Raw genomic sequence first — 20,573 nt, forward strand, 5'->3', positions numbered from 1 at the left:
TCAGCCCTGCCCAGGAGTCTCATGGTTTCAGCAGTGAGAAATTGTGTGTGTACTGTAAATGGAATAACTGGAGTGTTCACAAGATCCACGCTGGCCTTACCTCTAGAGACGATTATTTAAGAGAGCGCAGAGGGAGTAGGAGGACAAAACATGTGATGAACAATATGCTCTCATCTTCCTCTTGTTCCCTCTGATTTACATCTCCAGCATCAGAGCAGCCTGTAATGTTTAATGGAGATAATTGAATATCATTTGGAGACAAGATAGCTCTTTTTAGTAGTGGAACAGATCCTGCTTAACAGCTGAGCTAGCAGCAGTAATTCAGCAGTGAGCTGAATTCTCTTCCAGGGGTGCAAGGAAAGCTCAGACTCTCTTCCGTGGTGGGAAGGAAAAGCAGTGGAAATCAATTGGTTTGGCCAAGGTGCTTAAATGTGATTAGAGGTGAAGAAAGTCTTGTGAAAACTGGTATTAGGGAGCAGTTAAGATTCATTCTGGTGCCTTAATTGGAGGACCAAGGAAGTCAAGTGATTTGATTCTCCAGAAGTTGAGGATCAATGTTGTTTCAGCAGGTTTTATTGACTGGAAGATGAAATCTGATAAGGACTGAAGATAAGGAAGGAAGGGAGCTCAGCTGTCCCCGTTGGTGCAGAGCAGAGCCCTGGCTGTGTTTGGGTCTGGTGGGAGCCGAGCAAGGATTTCCTTGGGCAGTTCCCAGTCTGTCCCAGTTCAGAGCCCAGTCTGTCCCAGTTCAGACCCCAGCCTGTCCCAGTTCAGACCCCAGTCTATCCCAGTTCAGACCCCAGCCTATCCCAGTTCAGACCCCAGCCTATCCCAGTTCAGACCCCAGTCTATCCCAGTTCAGACCCCAGCCTGTCCCAGTTCAGACCCCAGTCTATCCCAGTTCAGAGCCCAGTCTGTCCCAGTTCAGAGCCCAGTCTATCCCAGTTCAGACCCCAGCCTATCCCAGTTCAGACCCCAGCCTGTCCCAGTTCAGAGCCCAGTCTGTCCCAGTTCAGAGCCCAGCCAGTCCCACAGGAGCACAGTCCCAGTTGGGGTGTTGTCTGTCCCGGCACTGACAGCAGGTGGATTTTGGCCCAGATTCAGGTTGTATTTCCAGGCAGCTCCACAGGAGGTGAGGGAGCTGCTCTGTCTCTCCTGCAGCAGGGGCAGCAAATCGCTCTGGGCAAGTTTCACAGCGCTGAAGGCAGCACTAACCAGGCTCTGCTTTTTTTTATCCTGTTAACACATATTTAGTGTTTATATATTGATTTTATATAATGTTTTGGACTTTCAGATTCACATTAGTGTCTCGTTAACTGCTGTCAGGCCACGGATGGGTTAAACACGTGAGCTGCTTTGGGATTAAAACTCGGCTTTTTCTCCCCAGCCTGCTGTCAGTGTGAGCACCCCAAACGAAGGTGCGGATAGGGAGCTGTGAATAATTCCCAGTGTTATCTCTGAGGTCTGACTGGCGTGTGGGAGGAAATCTGAGCGTTCCCTCGGAGCTGAGGGACGATGATGAGGAATGGGAGCTGCGCTGGGATCCTGCAGGACAGGGCATCGCTTCCTCACACCCCGCTCCATTGCTGGAAATTGTCACCGCAGCGGCTGATCTGAGATGGAGATTTGCCTTATTCTTACCGTAAAAAGGCAGCGTTAGTTAATTAAGAGAGAAGCTCTTCCCTGCTGCTCTGGATTAGCGTCGGTGCTCACGGGTCCCTCCCAAAGATACGGGGGATCGTGGAACGACTGGAATTTGGCAGGTCCTGAAACGATAGACTTTTTGTAATTAAATCTCATTTAAATGAGCACCTAAATGATCTTGTATTGTGGGATTACCCATTCCCAGTTTAGCATAACAATAACCGCCCGTGTGCGTGTCACGGAGCCCGGGGATTGCGCAGAGCCGGGCGCGGATGATGATGATGATGCTCCGGGCAGTTGCCATGGCAACAGTGTGTTCTAATTGTGAGCCATTAGTAGCAACAAGAATTGGCTGGCTCCAATCACGGCGTTAATTGAATGCACGCTCGCCCGGCTCTGAGAGGAATAAGGGAGGGAATGAGGAGCTGCCGGTGCTGATCCCGAAGCCTGTCCGTGCTCCCGGTGTCTCTGCCGTGGGATGGGCGGTGAGGAGGGGTCAGGGCAGCCCCTTTGGAGCTGGGCAGTGCTGGAAGGGCACGGGAGCCCCCGGCTGGGCAGGGAGAGGGGCTGCTGCAGTCCTGGCTGTGCCACAAAGGGCATTTTCCCCCAGGGGGATGCTGCTGGCAGAGCTAAAGGTGAGCTCTGGGGTTCATCGTTCTTGCAGAGACATCTGAGCAGCTGTGTGGGGCTGGAGCTGCTGCCCACACCCCACGTCTGACCATTTATTTGTGTTGTTTAAATTGGTTTTCTTTCATACAAGGAATTATTTTCCTTGTGCCAGGGTTTAAGCTCCTAACGATGGCTGGTGGGGAACATCATCCTTCAGAAAATGAAATCGTTTTCATAGAATGGTTTCTCAGTTGAGAGGGACCTCAAATCCCACCGTGCCCCCAGCCATGGCAGGGACACCTCCCACTGTCCCAGTGTCCAGCCCCAATGTCCAGCCTGGCCTTGGGCACTGCCAGGGATCCAGGGGCAGCCCCAGCTGCTCTGGGCATGCCAATAAATGAATAAATTACCCAGGTGTAAGAATAAATGAATTGCTGACTGCTCTGGGTACTTGACTAAAGCCTTTAGTCCCCCAGCACGTTCCACACCCCGTACTCAGCACTGTGGTGGCACAGGACATGTCCAGCCATAACAAGGTTTATTCTAAGTAGCCAAAGCAATATGTAAATGCCCTGCTTTAACTAATAATTACATTATCATTTCAAAAGTCACTGAAAAAATGGCTTGCTGCATAGATGTATGTTTGTCAGTGCTTTTTATTGCCAGCACTCTACTCCAAAGGTGTTTAAAGAGAAGTAATAAGTGTAGGGTTATCCCTTCCCTCTCCCTGCACTGACACTGGCTTGCACTTCAAATTCCCCTGAAGGTCTCCAAGCAGAATTAGATCTTACTTTGTATGCAAATATATGGAATAGATTCTCAATATGGGCTGGGTCAAACTTCACTGACATTGAGGGATTGCAGCTGACTTTTTGGGATTTGTAGCTCTGGGGGAAGTGAAGTGACCAGGGGCAGGGCTGGGGCCATCGGTCACTTCCTGGCCATTAGGTGGGCAGGGAATGTTTTGTGGGGTTGGTTTGAGGTCCTGCACACTGGTTGAACATACTGGGAGGGAATACTGGGAATACTGGGTTGCCTCAGTGCAAAGGGCAGTGGTGGGGTCGCTCTCCCTGGCTCTGCTCTGGGTGCCGAGGCTGGGCTGAGCCAGAGGCTGATGTTGGAGGTGATTTCCAGCCTCGGTGGTTCGGTGGTTCAGCAGCCCCAGGGAAGGGCTGGGTGAGGCTGTGTCCCCTCAGGCAGGCAGGACAGGAGGGGACAGGCTGCACATCAGGTACCTGCTGCCAGAAATGAACACCTGCGGTGGCCAGAGCGAGAGGAACCTGGCTGGGCTGAGCAAGAGGAACCTGGCTGGGCTGAGCAAGAGGAACCTGGCTGGGCTCTGCAGGAGGAACCTGGCTGGGCTCTGCAGGAGGAACCTGGCTGGGCTCTGCAGGAGGAACCTGGCTGGGCTCTGCAGGAGGAACCTGGCTGGGCTCTGCAGAGAACACCCCCGGGGTGCTGGGGACACAGTGACTGCCCAGGGGCTGTGTGGTCGGGCTGCTCGCCCTGCAGTGTCTCAGCTGCACGGATCCAGAGTGGGAACAAGCTGCAGGGTCAGAACTGGCTGCTCCCTGAACATCTGGCACCCAGCTGTGCACAGCTTTGTTCTTCTGGGAAGGCCAGAGGGTTTCATTTTGGATGGGGGAAGGTTGGGGGTGAGTTTGGTGTGTTGGGAGATCAAGGATGTTCAGTTACTGAAGCAAGTGGAGGCAAAGAGAATTTATTAACTGTAGTGTCTCAGAAAAAAGAGCAGTTTGATCTCAGGGAAAGCCTTCCAAGTGGGCCAGACTGGCTGGATATAAATCAAACTCTCATGTGGCTGGATCAGGGGAGGCAGAGTTGGAGTGGAAGGACAGAAAAAGTGTTGAAGCTTGCTCTGTAAGCAAGCTGAACCTTCTGTGGGGATCTGTGCTCTCGGCAGGGGCATGGCCTGGGCTGGAATTCCTGGCTTTTCATGCTGGCAGGACTGCAGCTGGACAGGTCAGGAGAGCCTGAGTGGGATGGGCACTCGATTACAGCTGGGTTTGAACCCCAGTCAGAGCAGGAGAAACCCTGTCCTGGGGCTGCCTTGTGCTGCTGGCCCGGGCCAGTCCCTCTTGTAAGGCTGGCTTAAGGCTTGGCTTGTTCCTTTTGCTTTGTTTTCTCAGGATTAGATTGCTGTGTGTGATTGGAAACTGTTAACAGTGCTTGCATTTATTCTGGATGATGGATTTAATTTTGCAAGACCTGAATACCTTCAGTGAGGGGGCTGCTCGCTGTCCTAACGTGTGGCTGTGTGATTTACTGGGCAGTAAAACAGAATTGCAACCCCAGACTGTTAAAGAGCCCGAGAGGAGAGAGAGCCATGGGGGCATTTGTGCCTCCCCTTTCCAGGAGGAATCATTCTGGCAGTATTTTCCAGGGCTGTCAAGGCAGAGCTGCAGCTCCCCGAGTTCCCATTGCCATGACAACCTGGGCACATCCAGAGCTGCTCCAGGAGCTGCTGTGCCTGCGAGGAGAGAGCTGGAGCCTGGCCAGGAGCCCCAGCTGCCCACCCTGGGGGTGCTGGGGGCTCCGAGCCCAGCTGAGAGCCCCAGGGGCTTCCAGGAGCTGCTGCTGCTGGGTCTCCACCCTGCTGTTCCTTGGAGGATGAGTCCCTGTGCTCTGAGGTGCTTCCTGCCTTGCCTTTTCCTCAGGGCCCTGTGGCTCCGTGCAGAGGGTGGCAGAGCAATGTGGGCTCCTCTCTGTGGATCCCTGCAGCTTCCAGCAGTGGGTTTGGAATATCAGCTCCCTCCCAGTGCCCCCACCCTGCCCTCTGTGGTGGGAAGCCATTCCCTCGTCCTGGCACTGCCTGTTCTTCCCCAAACTTTGGGTTTTTTTACTCCAGGGAAAGGCTCCTCCCGTGTGGGAGCACAGAGGAACCTAAAAATTACTGTGGGTTTTCCAAGGAAACCCAAACATCCCTCCAGGTTCTCCTGTCTAGAGAACTCAATGCCAGCACCTCCTTTGCTCTGATGGAGACTTCTTGGAAGAACATTTAATTCCTGATCAGAGAGGTTTACCTGAACACATGATCAGCATGAGGTTAAGCACCTGAAGTTGTTTTTTTTAAAAATACCTTTCTCTTCTTTGGGATTTTCCAACTATTTCTTAGCTCCGTGTATCCTGGCTGGCTGCAGAGTGAAATTCCAGAACTCTGGGTGGTTTCTCAGCGTGCCAGGTTCTTCAGAGCTGATTTCTCACAGGACCATTCCTGAAGGCCAGGTGCCCATCTGTGTTTACTTACACACACATTAACTGGAGCTTTGGTTGTCTCTCTGTAATCTTCCACTGACATTCCTCGTGCTCCTTCCTCCATCTCAGTAAATGGAATTGGCTTGGAATGGTTTGAGCTGAGTTTATTTTCTGTTCTGGGGTGCTTTAATAATTGAAGGGAAGTTGTGAGAGGGCTCTGCCTGCTGTTCACTGGGAGCTGCTTGCTGGGGAAGGGGTGTGGGGGGAGGCTCCATCCTCCAAAGCAATATCTGATCCTGGGAATATTTCTGGGAAGTTCAGGGCCCAGCCAGGACGTTCTGCTGTGCTGGGTGGCCACGCTTGGGCTGATGGAATTCTTTAGAAGCTTCCACAGCTCCTCTTAAAACTGAGGATGGGGATTTTGGCATTTGCAGACGTTGGTGATGGCAGGGCTTGGAAAACCCTGGTCTGGTGGGGACATCGTGTGTCCCTGGGGACATCCCAGTGCCACCATCCTGCAGAGACACAGCCCTGGGCTCTCACTTTATTTTCCTCAAAATCTCGAACTGAGGGTTGCAGGGTTGGTTTTTTCTCCTTTTACATTGAATTATTCAATAGTTGAAGTGAGTAAAATTAAAGATTTCTAGACTGGTGACATTTGGAATATAAGAAGGATAGCAAAATCTGTTTCATTTGAACTCTAATCTCTGGTCATGTATAAAATGAATAAAATGCAGTAAGTGTGGAGAAATATGATTTACAACAGCAGCCAGAGTCTGGCTCTGAATACCCAAAAATGCCAGGGTTGTGTGTCAGTCAATTTAGCAGTGCAGTGGTGAGGGGGAGATATGAAATGAAGGCTTTCTCTTTTTTCCTTTCCCTTTTTCTTTTGCCTTTTCTTTTTGGGTTTTTTTTTTTGTTTGTTTTTTGGAAGAAGTGACAGGTGAAGAATTATTCCTAGCTCAAAAAAGCCAAGTGCTCAGCCTGTGAGAGAGGGAAAAACCATTATTTTAATAATAGAGGTTGAGGATATACATTACTGCTGCTGCACTTTGTGTTTGTCTCTTTTAGTGATGTGTAACTTTATTTTAGAGCCATGATCACAAACAGGAGTGCCAAGCAAGAGATGGTAGGCAGTTCTGGGGATTGATAATGGGGTTTCTGGAGCTCTTCCCTCTGCTGTGCCTGAAAGCTCTGATCACCCCCAGAGCCTTGGGTGACCCAGCAGCAGGGCCAGGAGGGCTCAGGACTCTGGGGAACACCCAGGGCTGGGACCCCACAAACTTCACCCACTGCAGATTGTGTCCATCACCTGTGGACACGCAGGGGAGAAACGGAAGCCGAGCCAGGAGAGGGACGTGAAGCTGCTCTGTCCCTGGGCTGTCACCAGCCCTGGTGGCAGGGAGGGCCCATCCTCTCCCTGGGCAGCACAGGGATCACAGCCCTCCCTGGGTCTGGGGATCCACAGGGATCCACAGGGATCGCAGCTCTCCCTGGGTACAGGGATCCACAGAGATCCACAGGGATCCACAGGGATCACAGCCCTCCCTGGGTCTGGGGATCCACAGGGATCCACAGGGATCGCAGCTCTCCCTGGGTACAGGGATCCACAGAGATCCACAGGGATCCACAGGGATCACAGCCCTCCCTGGGTCCGGGGATCCACAGGGATCCGCAGGGATCACAGCTCTCCCTGGGTCTGGGGATCCACAGGGATCCACAGGGATCCACAGGGATCCGCAGGGATCACAGCCCTCCCTGGGTCCGGGGATCCACAGGGATCCACAGGGATCCACAGGGATCCACAGGGATCACAGCCCTCCCTGGGTCTGGGGATCCACAGGGATCCACAGGGATCCACAGGGATCGCAGCTCTCCCTGGGTCTGGGGATCCACAGGGATCCACAGGGATCCACAGGGATCCACAGGATCCCAGCCCTGCAGGGAGGGCAGGCTGCAGAGCTCAGTGCCAGGGATGAGCCCCCAGGGAGGCAGAGCTGCTCCTGCTCGGTGCTGGGGCTGCACTGACCTGGCTCCAAACCCCCCTCTCCTCGCAGGGCACACCCTCAGTTCCTCTCCCAGCCATCGGGTGCTGTTTGAAAGCAGCACTTGCTTTTCCATTGCTGCTCTGTCCAATTATCTGGCTAATTTAATTTCCTTCCAGATAAGCTGTTAGAGTTTCTCTTGCAGGCTGGAGGGACAAAATTCCTCCTCTTCTGCATCTGCATCAGAACCCTCAGAGCAAGTGCTTCAGCATTCGCTATTTTGAATTATCACAGCAGTTATAACCCATAAACGTTTATTTTTGGTGCATGCAAATTTCTTGCATAAGGAAGTTCCTAATATAAGGGAACAAGCTGTATAAAATATTTAGCTGGAATAACTGAGATATTTAAAATACAGACATTCAACTCTCCTCCACATGTTTGCCTGTGAACCACAAGCTGAAAAATCTCGATGTGCTGGGTGCTCTTGGGACGTGAAGATGAGCGGTGGCTCTGACAAGGGGACATCAGGAGGAGCAGTTTTACCATGCAGGCACTGGGAATTGGGAATTTGTCCTTTCAGCCCTGTTCCCTGGTGCTGGCTGCTGTTCCATGTGGCCTCTGCAGCCGTGACTCTCTGGGAATGTGACTGAGTTTGCCTTTTGATGGCTGAGCCTCCTGCTGCGAGGAACATGCTGGGCCATGATCCCTCTCAGCACTCCTGGCTGTGGAACACTGCCACTGGGGCTGTGACGTGATCCTGCCCTCAGCAGGGCTGTCTTTTAGATGCTTCTATTTGAGGAATTCTCATTTTGTTGGTATAAATTGGGTACTGGACAGGAATTGTTCCTGGCAGGGTGGGCAGGCCCTGGCACAGGTACCCAGAGCAGCTGGGGCTGCCCCTGGATCCCTGGCAGTGCCCAAGGCCAGGCTGGACACTGGGAGCACCTGGGACAGTGGGAGGTGTCCCTGCCATGGCTGGGGGCACTGGGGGTGCTCTGAGGTCCCTCCCAGCCCAAACCTGGGGTTCTGTCCCAGTCTGGGGTTCTGGGATTTGCAGCCCATTCCCTGGGGCTCTTTGGGCACGCAGGCACTGCCAGGCTGCACGACAAGCAAGCCCTGAAGGGACATTTTCTGACACTAAAATCCCATCCCACCCCCCAGTGTCACCTTTCCTATAACTGCCAAGCACAGAATTTATAATTCAGTGGTGGGGCTGATTCCCTGACATCCCACGTTCATCCCAAAAGGCTCTCTGTGCCTGCCTTGCTGTTTCTGCTGTCACAACTGCCCCCAGCACAGCTCCTGTGACTTGTTCCTAGATCCAGTTTGTTTGTAGACCTTGGCACTTGTACATCTGAGCATCTCCATCCCCACAGGGCTGCTGCTCCCTGGCTCGGGGTGGTCTCTGAGGGATGGCCCTCAGCAGAGGAAGGTGGCTGTGTTCCCTGGGCAAAGGGGCACAGGAGGGAATCTGGGAATTCCCTGCAGTGATTTAATCATCATCAGTCAGGGAACTGGGGCCGGGCAGGGCCTGAAGGGCTCCTCATTCTGAGGCAGGAGCTGCAGGGCTCCTCCCTGGGTCTGCTCCTGCTGCCCTGGGCAGCCCGGGGAGGATGGAGCTGTCTGAGCCTTCATCCCCAGCTGCTCTGGGGGAGCGGGGCTGGCATGGCCAGCTGGGTTTGGGGCTCTCAGGGAGGCTGCAGGGCTCCTGGAGGAGGGAGGGGTGCCCTCAGCCCCCCTTGGACACCGAAATGTCCCAGGCCACGTTGGCACTCGGGTCCTTCCCCTCCCGTGGTTGTGCAAACGCACAGAGCAGGGGAAGCTAATTTTAATTTTTATTAAAAAATGTTTCTCCTTCTTATATTTGCACAACATAATGTAGAGAATGAGATAGAATCTTGAGATGACCTGGAAAAGCCTTCTGGGAGATTTATAAGCCATCTACTTCATCTGTAAGAACATTTGTTTTAATTCCCATATAAAAGTGAGATAAATTGGCTTGTAATAGCACGAGCCCAAAAATATCTCAAGTTACCACTTTATTTCCATATTGCAACATAACACAATTCAGTGCATAATTAGAAAGCTGAATTAGAAAAGAGGAGCAGTTGCTCCTGATTAGAGTGAAGGCAAAGCTGTAGTCTGCAAAAAAGGATTACTGACTCCTAAAGGGACTTTTGAAAGCTCTGAGTTAAGTTGTTATATAAACTGTAAGTTCAGTTCTTCTGGCCCAGCAGCTGGAAATGTCTCCTGGGCTGGCAGAGACAGAGGTCTGGTCCTGCAGTGCTTCCCAGAGAAATCACAGTTCATGCAAAATCAGCCACTGATAAATTTTGTTCTATAAAAATTGCCCGTTATTAGATGTGTGTATTCCAGACCAGTCCAATTTTCTCTCAAGGTTTTGAGGGCAATTTTTGTGATTTGCATGAATAAAGCAAGAATCTGGAAAACATAAAAATCTAAAATTCAAATGGAAATCACTTATGTAAAAGAAGTGATAAAATCTAGGTGCTTTTGCATGTGAATGATGTCCTCAGGGTTGGGTTTTCTCCAGTGCCTGCTTCAAAGTCGCTGCATTTGCAAGGCAGTGTGTGAAGTTAAAACTTGTCAAAAGTCAGAGTCTGCTTGGGAGAGGAGATTTGAGTGAGGGAGACCCTTCAGAGTGACTTTGTCCTTCTGTCACAGGAGATGTGGCTTCAAACCCTCCAGGGGAGTGGCCTGGGACACCAACATCAGAAGGGTTTTGGAAAGCCTGGGTTTCCTCTGGCAGCACTTCCAGTCATGGAATTGGGCTGGGAGGGACCCCAAATCCCCCCCAGTGCCCCCAGCCATGGCAGGGACACCTCCCACTGTCCCAGGAGCTCCAGCCCCAATGTCCAGCCTGGCCTTGGGCACTGCCAGGGATCCAGGGGCAGCCCCAGCTGCTCTGGGCTCCTGTGCCAGGGCCTGCCCACCCTGCCAGGGAACAATTCCCAATTCCCAAAATCCCACCCAGCCCTGCCCTCTGGCACTGGGAGCCATTCCCTGGCTCCTGTCAATGCTCTCTCTCCAGTTTCTGGTAGCTCCTCCAGGCCCTGCAAGGCCACAGCTGGGTCACCCCAGAGCCTTCTCCCCTCCAGGCTGAATGAGCTCGCTCCCAGTTCTCATTCATGGCAAGTTCAAGCATCTCTCACTAAATCTGCATCTTAATTTCTTAATTTAATCTCAGGTTTGGGAGCTGCTGGGTTCAGCAGCCAGCTGTAAAAGGCACGCAGGAGTTATTAGAGTCCCATTGTCAGTTAAATCTGATCCTTTGTACTTTAAGTCTCCCATTTGCATTCATCTAAAATGCTTCCCGAGAATTTATCAGAAGGAGTGAAATAAGAAATGAAATAGTTTCACGTAAACTGCATTTTTATGTCTGACTGGTAAAACCACAAAGCAGAGATAAAACACATAAAACTGAGGCTCTGCATAATAAGCATATCTATTAGTTTCCCTTATCTTACCCTGCTCCCATTTGTCATGAGAAGCTTTGTGTGTCACTCATCCCTCCTTGTTCTACAAACGCTCTTTTCTCCCGTGCCTTTTATCTCCCATCAGCATTTGCAGGGTGGGAGATTTGAGGTGCTGCCAAAGACCCCTTGGATTAAATAATCATTTCACCTTCAACCCCTTTCCTGCAGGAAAAAGCAAACTGGGTTCCTGAGCTGCTGTGCTGGGGACAGCCTTCACAGCATGAAGGGAGAGATGGATCTGGAGCTGCCCGGGGTGAGGGGGACAGGAGGGGACAGGAGGGTTCAGGAGGGGACACGAGGGCTCAGGAGGGGACAGGAGGGGACACGAGGGCTCAGGAGGGCAGGGATCCAGAGCTGTTCTGGGCAGTCCCTGGGCACAGGAGCTGCTGCTGTGCCTGGGGAGGGTCTCAGGCACTGGTGCAGTGCCCAGGACCCCCAGAGCTGGCTCTGGGACACTGTACAGCGTGTGAGGATCCCCAGAGCTCTGTACAGGGTGTGAGGATGCCCAGATCTGTCTCTCAGGCTCTGTACAGGGTGTGAGGATGCCCAGATCTGTCTCTCAGGCTCTGTACAGCGTGTGAGGATGCCCAGATCTGGCTCTCAGGCTCTGTACAAGGTGTGAGGATGCCCAGATCTGGCTCTCAGGCTCTGTACAAGGTGTGAGGATGCCCAGAGCTCTGTACAGGGTGTGAGGATGCCCAGAGCTCTGTACAAGGTGTGAGGATGCCCAGAGCTCTGTACAGGGTGTGAGGATGCCCAGAGCTGGCTCTGGGACACCACAAGGGCCAGGCTGGAGACATTGCTGTTCTCTCAGTGTTCCTCCAGCAGAAGTTCAGCCTGCTGAGCACTGAATGGGAGGAGGAGAGGAAACAGCGTTCTGAACAGCCACCCTCAGTGTGTGACGCTTCTCCCATCTCTGGATTTCCTGTATATTCAATTTCTGAAGAGGATCTGCAGAGATGCTGCTGCTGCCTCTTCAGCTGCCTCACACCTGGACTGTGCTGTCTCTGTGCCTTTTAATTGTGCTGGATCCTGTCAAGTCGTGAGAATTGTTCTGGTTTATCCGTTACGTGCGTCCTCTGAAAAGACAGTTTAGAAAAAAGGAGGTAAAAAAGGCTTTTCTACCCCTGAATATTTGCAGAGTACATTTTTAATCCCTGTGGTTCCTTTGAATACTCATCTCAGTACCTGTTCTCTGACTTGAAGATATTTTTTCACAGTAATGAGCGCAGCTGAGCGTCACGAGCACAGAAATCCTTGTGTACCCTCTGCAAAGTTATTTCAGTGAATTGCAGAGAATTACAGTACAGTAAAAGCAAGAAAATCCCACCTTCCTTAATGTTTTTAAAAGTCAGAAATTTCTACTAACCTGTGTTATTATAGCATCTCTTCTATGACTTACAGCTCAGCTGAACCCAGGTTTATATCAGAATTATTTCAGTCCAGATCTGATGTGCACTGTAAATAAATGAGCCAAAGCTGTGCCATAACTCGCTGTGGGAACTGTGTTAAGGCCACTGGAAGTCCCCAGCACCGAGGCTGTGGTGGATCAGGCAGGGGATTTGTGTGGGACATCACAGTGGCTGCAGTGCAAAGGTCTCAGCTCCCACATCTGCATTGCAAACAGGTTAAACATGGGTGTAAAATGGGGTGTGAGTGTGTGAGTGTGTGTGAGTGTGTGTGAGTGTGTGTGTGTGTGAGTGTGTGTGTGAGTGTGTGTGAGTGTGTGTGAGTGTGTGTGAGTGTGTGTGTGTGTGTGAGTGTGTGTGTGTGTGTGAGTGTGTGTGTGAGTGTGTGTGAGTGTGTGTGTGTGTGTGTGAGTGTGTGTGAGTGTGTGTGAGTGTGTGTGAGTGTGTGTGTGTGTGTGTGAGTGTGTGTGAGTGTGTGTGAGTGTGTGTGAGTGTGTGTGTGTGTGTGTGTGTGAGTGTGTGTGTGAGTGTGAGTGTGTGTGAGTGTGTGTGAGTGTGTGTGAGTGTGTGTGAGTGTGTGTGAGTGTGTGTGTGAGTGTGTGTGTGTGTGTGTGAGTGTGTGTGTGTGTGTGAGTGTGTGTGTGAGTGTGTGTGAGTGTGTGTGTGTGTGTGTGTGTGTGTGTGTGTGAGTGTGTGTGAGTGTGTGTGAGTGTGTGTGAGTGTGTGTGAGTGTGTGTGTGTGAGTGTGAGTGTGTGTGAGTGTGTGTGTGTGTGAGTGTGTGTGTGTGTGAGTGTGTGTGAGTGTGTGTGTGTGTGAGTGTGTGTGAGTGTGAGTGTGTGTGAGTGTGTGTGAGTGTGTGTGAGTGTGTGTGTGTGTGTGTGTGAGTGTGTGTGAGTGTGTGTGTGTGTGTGCAGTGCTGCAGCCTGGCCAGGCCTGGTGTGTAACACCTGCAAACCGGTGAAAAATCGGTGTAAAATGGGTGTTGGTGTGTAACACACACAGACTGGTTGATAACACCCCTCCAGCGGGTGTTGGTGTGTTACACACACAGACTGGTTGATAACACCCCTCCAGCGGGTGTTGGTGTGTTACACACACACAGACTGTTAAGAACACCCCTCCAGCGGGTGTTGGTGTGTAACACACACACAGACTGGTTGATAACACCCCTCCAGCGGGTGTTGGTGTGTTACACACACACAGACTGTTAAGAACACCCCTCCAGCGGGTGTTGGTGTGTAACACACACACAGACTGGTTGATAACACCCCTCCAGCGGGTGTTGGTGTGTTACACACACACAGACTGTTAAGAACACCCCTCCAGCGGGTGTTGGTGTGTTACACACACAGACTGGTTGATAACACCCCTCCAGCGGGTGTTGGTGTGTTACACACACAGACTGGTTGATAACACCCCTCCAGCGGGTGTTGGTGTGTTACACACACACAGACTGTTAAGAACACCCCTCCAGCGGGTGTTGGTGTGTAACACACACACAGACTGGTTGATAACACCCCTCCAGCGGGTGTTGGTGTGTTACACACACACAGACTGGTTGATAACACCTGTCCAGCAGGTGTTGGTGTGTAACACACACACAGACTGGTTGATAACACCCCTCCAGCGGGTGTTGGTGTGTTACACACACAGACTGGTTGATAACACCCCTCCAGCGGGTGTTGGTGTGTTACACACACACAGACTGTTAAGAACACCCCTCCCGCGGGTGTTGTTACTGGTTGATAACACCTGTCCAGCGGGTGTTGGTGTGTTACACACACACAGACTGTTAAGAACACCCCTCCAGCGGGTGTTGGTGTGTTACACACACACAGACTGGTTGATAACACCTGTCCAGCAGGTGTTGGTGTGTTACACACACACAGACTGGTTGATAACACCCCTCCAGCGGGTGTTGGTGTGTTACACACACACAGACTGGTTGATAACACCTGTCCAGCAGGTGTTGGTGTGTTACACACACACAGACTGGTTGATAACACCCCTCCAGCGGGTGTTGGTGTGTTACACACACACAGACTGGTTGATAACACCCCTCCAGCGGGTGTTGGTGTGTTACACACACACAGACTGTTAAGAACACCCCTCCAGCGGGTGTTGGTGTGTTACACACACACAGACTGTTAAGAACACCCCTCCAGCGGGTGTTGGTGTGTTACACACACACAGACTGGTTGATAACACCCCTCCAGCGGGTGTTGGTGTGTTACACACACACAGACTGTTAAGAACACCCCTCCAGCGGGTGTTGGTGTGCAGTGCAGTGCAGTGAGTGTAACCCCTCTCTGTCCCCCGCAGCTCTACATCCAAACCACCACGCTCACCATCTCCATGAACCTGAGCGCGTCGGTGGCGCTGGGGATGCTCTACATGCCCAAGGTTTACATCATCATCTTCCACCCCGAGCTCAACGTGCAGAAGCGCAAGCGCAGCTTCAAGGCCGTGGTGACGGCGGCCACCATGTCCTCGCGCCTGTCCCACAAGCCCAGCGACCGGCCCAACGGCGAGGCCAAGACGGAGCTGTGCGAGAACGTGGATCCCAACAGTGAGTACGGGGCTCTGCGGCAGCCCGGCCTTCCGCTGCTTGCGCTGCTCCATCGCGGGCTTTGCGGCTCTGGCCTGGTTTTCAGAGTTGGCCGTTTCTGGCTCTGATTTTTGAGCCGTGCCGCCTGGCGGCGGCTCCTCGGGAGGTGTTTGGGAGCTGGGAGTGCCTCGTGCTGCCCCTGCTCTCCCTCTGTGGGCGAGGGGTCAGCGCATCCCTGGGCACAGAGCCCTGCAGCCCGTGTCCAGCTTCCCGGGCCAGCACCAAACTCAGCGAGAACTCCGCTAACCCGACTTTCATCCTCATTCTCACAATCTTGCTTTGCAAAAGTCTCACGGTCCCTGAAGATTCCCATTTAGGGATTTTATCTGGTCTTAATGCAAATCTTGCCACCGATTTAAAAGGAAAATAGATGGCAAAGACACTTCTAGTTTCCTTAATGTGCATAGCAGAGGATAGCACAGCACGAAATTACAGACTGAGGCCATCCAATTTGATTTGCATTTGAATCTGGAAGGAGCTGAGGAAGGAGACAGCTGCACAACTCCGCAGCACGCTGCAAAGCTTTGGGCACGTCTGCAGTTTTAGTGCAAAAGCGGATCTGAGTGTGGAGCCCTGTCCCTGCCCGTGCTCCGTTTGCTGCCGGATCCCTGCCACGTCTCGTCCCCTCAGTGCCGCTGCAATTCCTGCCCGGAGCAGCGGCTCTGCTGTCACAGCAGGGTGGCACCAACAGATCCCTGGCACAGCACCTTCCTGCCCTGCTCACCCCTGCAGGATTCCCCTGGATGCCTGATGGTGCAGGTGTACACGGGACATTCCAGCTGCAAACACTAAATCGGTGCTGGGGAGCTGGGCTGGGCTCTGGCGTGGAGATGTTTCTCCAGGCTGAGAGCTGTACTGGGCCAGCTGCCTTGGACAGAGCAGGAGGAAACAAACGCAATTCCTGCCCTGGGTCCTCTGCCGAGGCAAACTTCAGCAAGGAAAAGAGAATTTGAAATGCAGCTGGGCCAGGGCAGGGGAATGTGTTGCTGGGGCACCTCACTAATTAATCACTGTTTGGATCAACTAAGCTGAAATTAGTTTCTCCCCTACAAAAGCCAAAATCTGAGAATGTCATGCTGAAATTTGAACCAAGAGAAAACCAGCCAAGCTGGTGATGCTGCAGTGTTCCCTGTGGGACATCCCAGCCCAGGGTCCCCTCCTGCTCTCATCCTCCTGTGCTACATCTTACTGCTGGTTTCAGACTTCTGAGAATATTTTCCCCTCCCACCAAAGCCAGATTTTATTTTGAGAAGGAAATCTGTCTACTAAAAATAAATACTGCTCACCTGACCCCCGTGTTTCTGGTCAAACACCCCATTTTCAGTCCAGGGCTGCAGGCCAGAATATGTTTTTAAGAGGCACAAGGGGCAGAGGCCCCTGGCTCGCCCAGATGTGCCACTTTTGCCTTGAACCATCACTGAGTGGGATTTTAAAGCTCATAAATGTGTTTGTTAGGAAATGTGCAATCTCCGAGTTTCTGGTTTATAAAGCTTTACTTCTTTTTTATCACTTGTGAAAGATGTATTTTTTAAAAACTTTTTCATTATTTATATAGAATTCCATCTGTTCATAGTCTCAGCTGCACCAGCACTACTCATTCATTCCCCAGATCTGTGTGTTCATAACAATTATTAGAAAATCAAATGAAATAAACTTCTGCTGTACTTAAAAATTTTTGGGTACATTAGTCACAGTGTAAGTGCTGCAGTTGCTGTCCTATAGCATTGATTAGGTTATTGATCAGCCCCCTGCTCAGGTGGTGTTCATGAATGTGTGTAAAAGTAATTCACTGAACACCTGAACTCAGTTTCTTTTTTTAAAGTTTGAATAACCTGTTGAAAAAAGGTTGTTTACAGTTCCATTTTTAGGTGGAAAAAAAATGGTAGTTGTATTAGCAAGCTTAAAAAAAAGTCATAACATCCAAGAAAAACTCCTCCAACTTAATTTTCAGTGAAATTTTGAGTATGGTGTCCATACGTAAAAATGGGTTTGATGTTTTTATAGCAATTTTACTTTAAAAATATTTTATACTGTTGAATGGGGAAATTCCCAGAGTTTTACCAATCAGAAAATAGGAAATGTGAATTACAAATTGCCCTGGATGCATCAATCCTCGGAGCAATTTTAAAAAACATCTCAAACATCTTTGAAAAGAAAAGCAAAGGATGTTTTTTCAGGATTTCTTTGTGAAATTGGCTTTGCTCCCCTCAGCTGCCCCCGGTGCCTGTGGGGCAGGGGCTGCCTGGTCCCCCCAGGGCTGGGGCAGGCTTTGGTCCTCGGAGCCTCTCGGGGCTCTGGAGCTCAGGGGGCAGGAGCAGGGGATTGCTGGAGAGGATCAAAAGAGGTTGTGCAAGTACAGTGGGGGTTTCCAGTTTGATTTTCTGTTCTGTCTCACGGGGCTGCTGCTGTTGCCTGCTCAGCTGCTGGATGCTGGGGCTGCCTTTGCTGTTGGAAAGCCATGAGTGTTGCTTTTGTTCCGAGAGCCAGGGAGCACCAGCACGGGATCCATGCACCTCCAAACACTGGAAATTCAGAGACTGAGCCCAGATTCATGGCCAGTCCTGATCACAGGCCACAGTCAAACCACGAGCAGAATGTGGGTGGTTTTACAGAGAAATAGCCTTGAGAAAATCTCCAAGTTTTAGCAGATCTTTACAGGAAAAGAGCAGCTGTGGCTGCTCCTGGATCCCTGGCAGTGCCCAAGGCTGGACATTGGGGCTGGAGCACCTGGGACAGTGGGAGGTGACCCTGGGACAGTGGGAGGTGTCCCTGCCGTGGCAGGGGGGCACTGGGGGGGATTTCAGGTCCCTTCCAGCACAGACCCTTCTGTGGCAGTGAGGATGTGCAGGTCAGGCTGAAGGTCTGTGAGCTCCCCAAGTGGGATCCCAGGAGCAGGGAACAGCCACTGCACACAACTCTGGGAATCTGCTGGGATTCAGGCTCAGAAAAAAATGTGCAGAGCACTTGGGAGAGGGGTTTGGAGTGAGTCCAAAAGGAGCCAGTGAGTGACACGAGAGGAGAATCACGTGAAATGATCTCCCACCCGTCAGGGAACGGGACTCGGCACGTTACACATTTCCTTGGGATCTCTGGGAAAGCAGAAGTTTCACAAGCTGAGCTCCCCAGCCACACCGTGGGAGGGCTTTCATGCTGAATGGGATATATTAAGGCCAAGCCTTCCAGTCCATTTAGGAAAACTCTCTTAATCATTCCTGTTTGCCATCTGGCGTGTGCCTGCTGTCACTCACAGCACGGCTTTCCCCGCTGGTGCTCCTTTGGGATCAGCAGGATTTGGTGCACAGCAGCCCTGGGATGGGTTTGTTGTGCTCTTGTGTGCCTTTGGTTGAATTTCTCACTGTTTGGGAAGATGTTTCTCCAGTTCCTGCTGCAGGAGCAGTGTCAGACTGGGAGAGAAACGCCTGAACCTCCAACCCCTACTTAACTTATGTTGAGATTTGCATGTAGTTACTCCTTCCACCTCCCTGGAACACACTAAAATGGCTGTTGATGATGCCAAGGAAGCTGTGAGTGACTCTGTGGCTGAGGAGGGACAGGGGGGTCTGAAACTGCAGCCAAAATATCCCAGAGTCGCTTCAGGGGAGAGGAAGGGAAATGTGCTGGGCCAGCCCTGCTCTCCTGTGAGCAGCTGCTGCGGTGTTTGGAGGTTCCTGAGCATCCTGAGCATCCTGAGCATCCTGAGCTGGCCTGTTTGGTGCTGCCCAGGGCTGCTCTCCTGTGCTGCTGCGGTGTTTGGAGGTTCCTGAGCATCCTGAGCTCCCTGAGCTGGCCTGTTTGGTGCTGCCCAGCCCTGCTGTCCTGTGCTGCTCCAGTGTTTGGAGGTTCCTGAGCATCCTGAGCTGGCCCATCTGGTGCTGCCCAGGGCTGCTGTCCTGTGCTGCTGCCCCCAGCTCTGCAGTGCCCACTCTGGGCCAGGGGAATGGCAGGAGCTCACGGCAGGGCAGGCTGGGGGCGTTCCTCTGCCCACACCTGTCCTACATTCAATGTATTTACTTTCCCTGTAGACTCTATACCACCAGTAAGAAAGAGTGTTCAAAAGTCTGTTACTTGGTACACTCTTCCACCTACTGTATAGCTTTTGCCTGCTTTCCAAAAAGGTAAGGAAAACCAAGCTTTTATTATTTCATTCTCAAATGATGATGATGATGATGATGACTCTTTTTATTATATGGATAATTATATGAGAAATGTTCGTTAGTGCAGCTGTGTTAAGACAAATATCTAACTTAAAAATTGTTCACAAAATTGTTACCAAAAGCTGTCATGGGAGGGTTTTCCTGGGAAAGGGAAGACCCCTGATGTGGGCAGTTCCAGTCCCTGAGCTGGGATCCTGGAGCACCAGCTCTGAGAGCTCTCCTGCTCCCCAGCCCCAGAGCTGGGTCCTTGTAAAGCCTTTCAGGATGGAGATATTTGTTTAAAAATGAGCAGATGATGAGTAAATTCTGGCCTCCAGAGCTGACAATTAGGGCAGCAAAGAGAGAGCTCTGGCCAGAGTGGGATCACCCCTCCCTACTCCAAAAGCAGAAATGGCTCCATAAAGCTGGGAAAGCTGTTTTTCCCCTGGGCACTGCAGTGACCACTGACCTGCTGGAACCACGAGTGAACAATTTTTGAGGGCTGGGCTTTTCCTGCGTGTTGTGGCTGCCTGTGGTGATCTGGTGATGTGTGAGCTCCTTTGGTGTTTGTGGAATTCCTGCTTTCCTAGGGCAAGGAGAGGAGTGAGGAGCCTTTAATGCCGGAGAGAAATGATTACTGACCATTAATAAGCATTTCTCACAGCTCCCCGTGTGCTCAAAGGTTGTACCTGACCTGGTTCCTGTGGTGCTGTGCACTGAGGGCTGGAAAAATCACTGTATTCAGCCTTCAGAATGTTTAGCTGGGCCCTAATAGGCGAGAACTTCTATCAGCAAAGGTTGCAGTGTTGCTTGAATTGAGTCTCTGAGTCACAGGAAAAGAAATTACCAGTATCTCTGGCTGGTGTGAATTGCCCCAGCTCCAGCATCACTTCAGTCCTCGCTGAGAGCTGAAATTGGTTTTTATTGTATTTGAATCAGGGCCATTATGCCAAGTCCCAGCTCAGGCAGAAAGGATGGGAGGCTGGAGCTCCTCATGAGCCCCAGGGTGACCTGGAGCATCCCAGGGCTGCATCAGGCAGGGCTGGGCTGAGGGAAATGGAACAAAGGGAGGAGAAGAGAACACTCACAGCCTTACTGCAAATGAAAGAGGAGAGAGGAAAGGGCAGCTCTGAGAAGGTGAAATTCCTAAAGGAAGGAGATGAGAAGGAGAGAGACGGAGGACACCTAAATCTCAGGAGAAATCAGGTTTTTAAATAAAACAATACTTTTTTTAAATGTCACCAAAAAAAATTAGGAGCTCAGATTCTAAAATATTTCTTTTTCCTTGTAATAATGGAAATAATCTAAGGAATTGCTGTCTGCAAAGGCACACAACTAACTCTGTCATCCAAGTCCTATAAAAATCAATTGGCCACTCAGATTCTTTAAGCAGATTTTAAAATCTATTCCAGTGAAAATGTGAAAATGCTACAGCCAGGGATGGTTTGTGCTGATCCTGCCAGTGCTTCAG

At 51.3% G+C, this 20,573-nt stretch overlaps 1 protein-coding gene across 2 annotated transcripts in view; it reads left to right on the forward strand.

The window, feature by feature from the left end:
- The window catches only part of GRM7 (glutamate metabotropic receptor 7), a 198,629-nt gene that overhangs the window by 162,702 nt on the left and 15,354 nt on the right, over window positions 1-20,573 (forward strand). The window contains exons 9-10 of one of the 2 annotated variants that reach the window (XM_088061798.1): window positions 14,684-14,930; window positions 18,992-19,084. In XM_088061798.1, coding sequence (XP_087917924.1) covers window positions 14,684-14,930; window positions 18,992-19,062 — 318 coding nt within the window. In that variant the 3' untranslated portion in view covers window positions 19,063-19,084. The remainder of the gene's footprint in view (window positions 1-14,683; window positions 14,931-18,991; window positions 19,085-20,573) is intronic. The other variant, XM_014251530.2, reaches the window with a different exon arrangement.

This window comes from Pseudopodoces humilis, chromosome 13, assembly GCF_049639895.1.
Source record: "Pseudopodoces humilis isolate 2021_Gansu_Grassland_sample_001 chromosome 13, ASM4963989v1, whole genome shotgun sequence".
NCBI lineage: Eukaryota > Metazoa > Chordata > Aves > Passeriformes > Paridae > Pseudopodoces > Pseudopodoces humilis.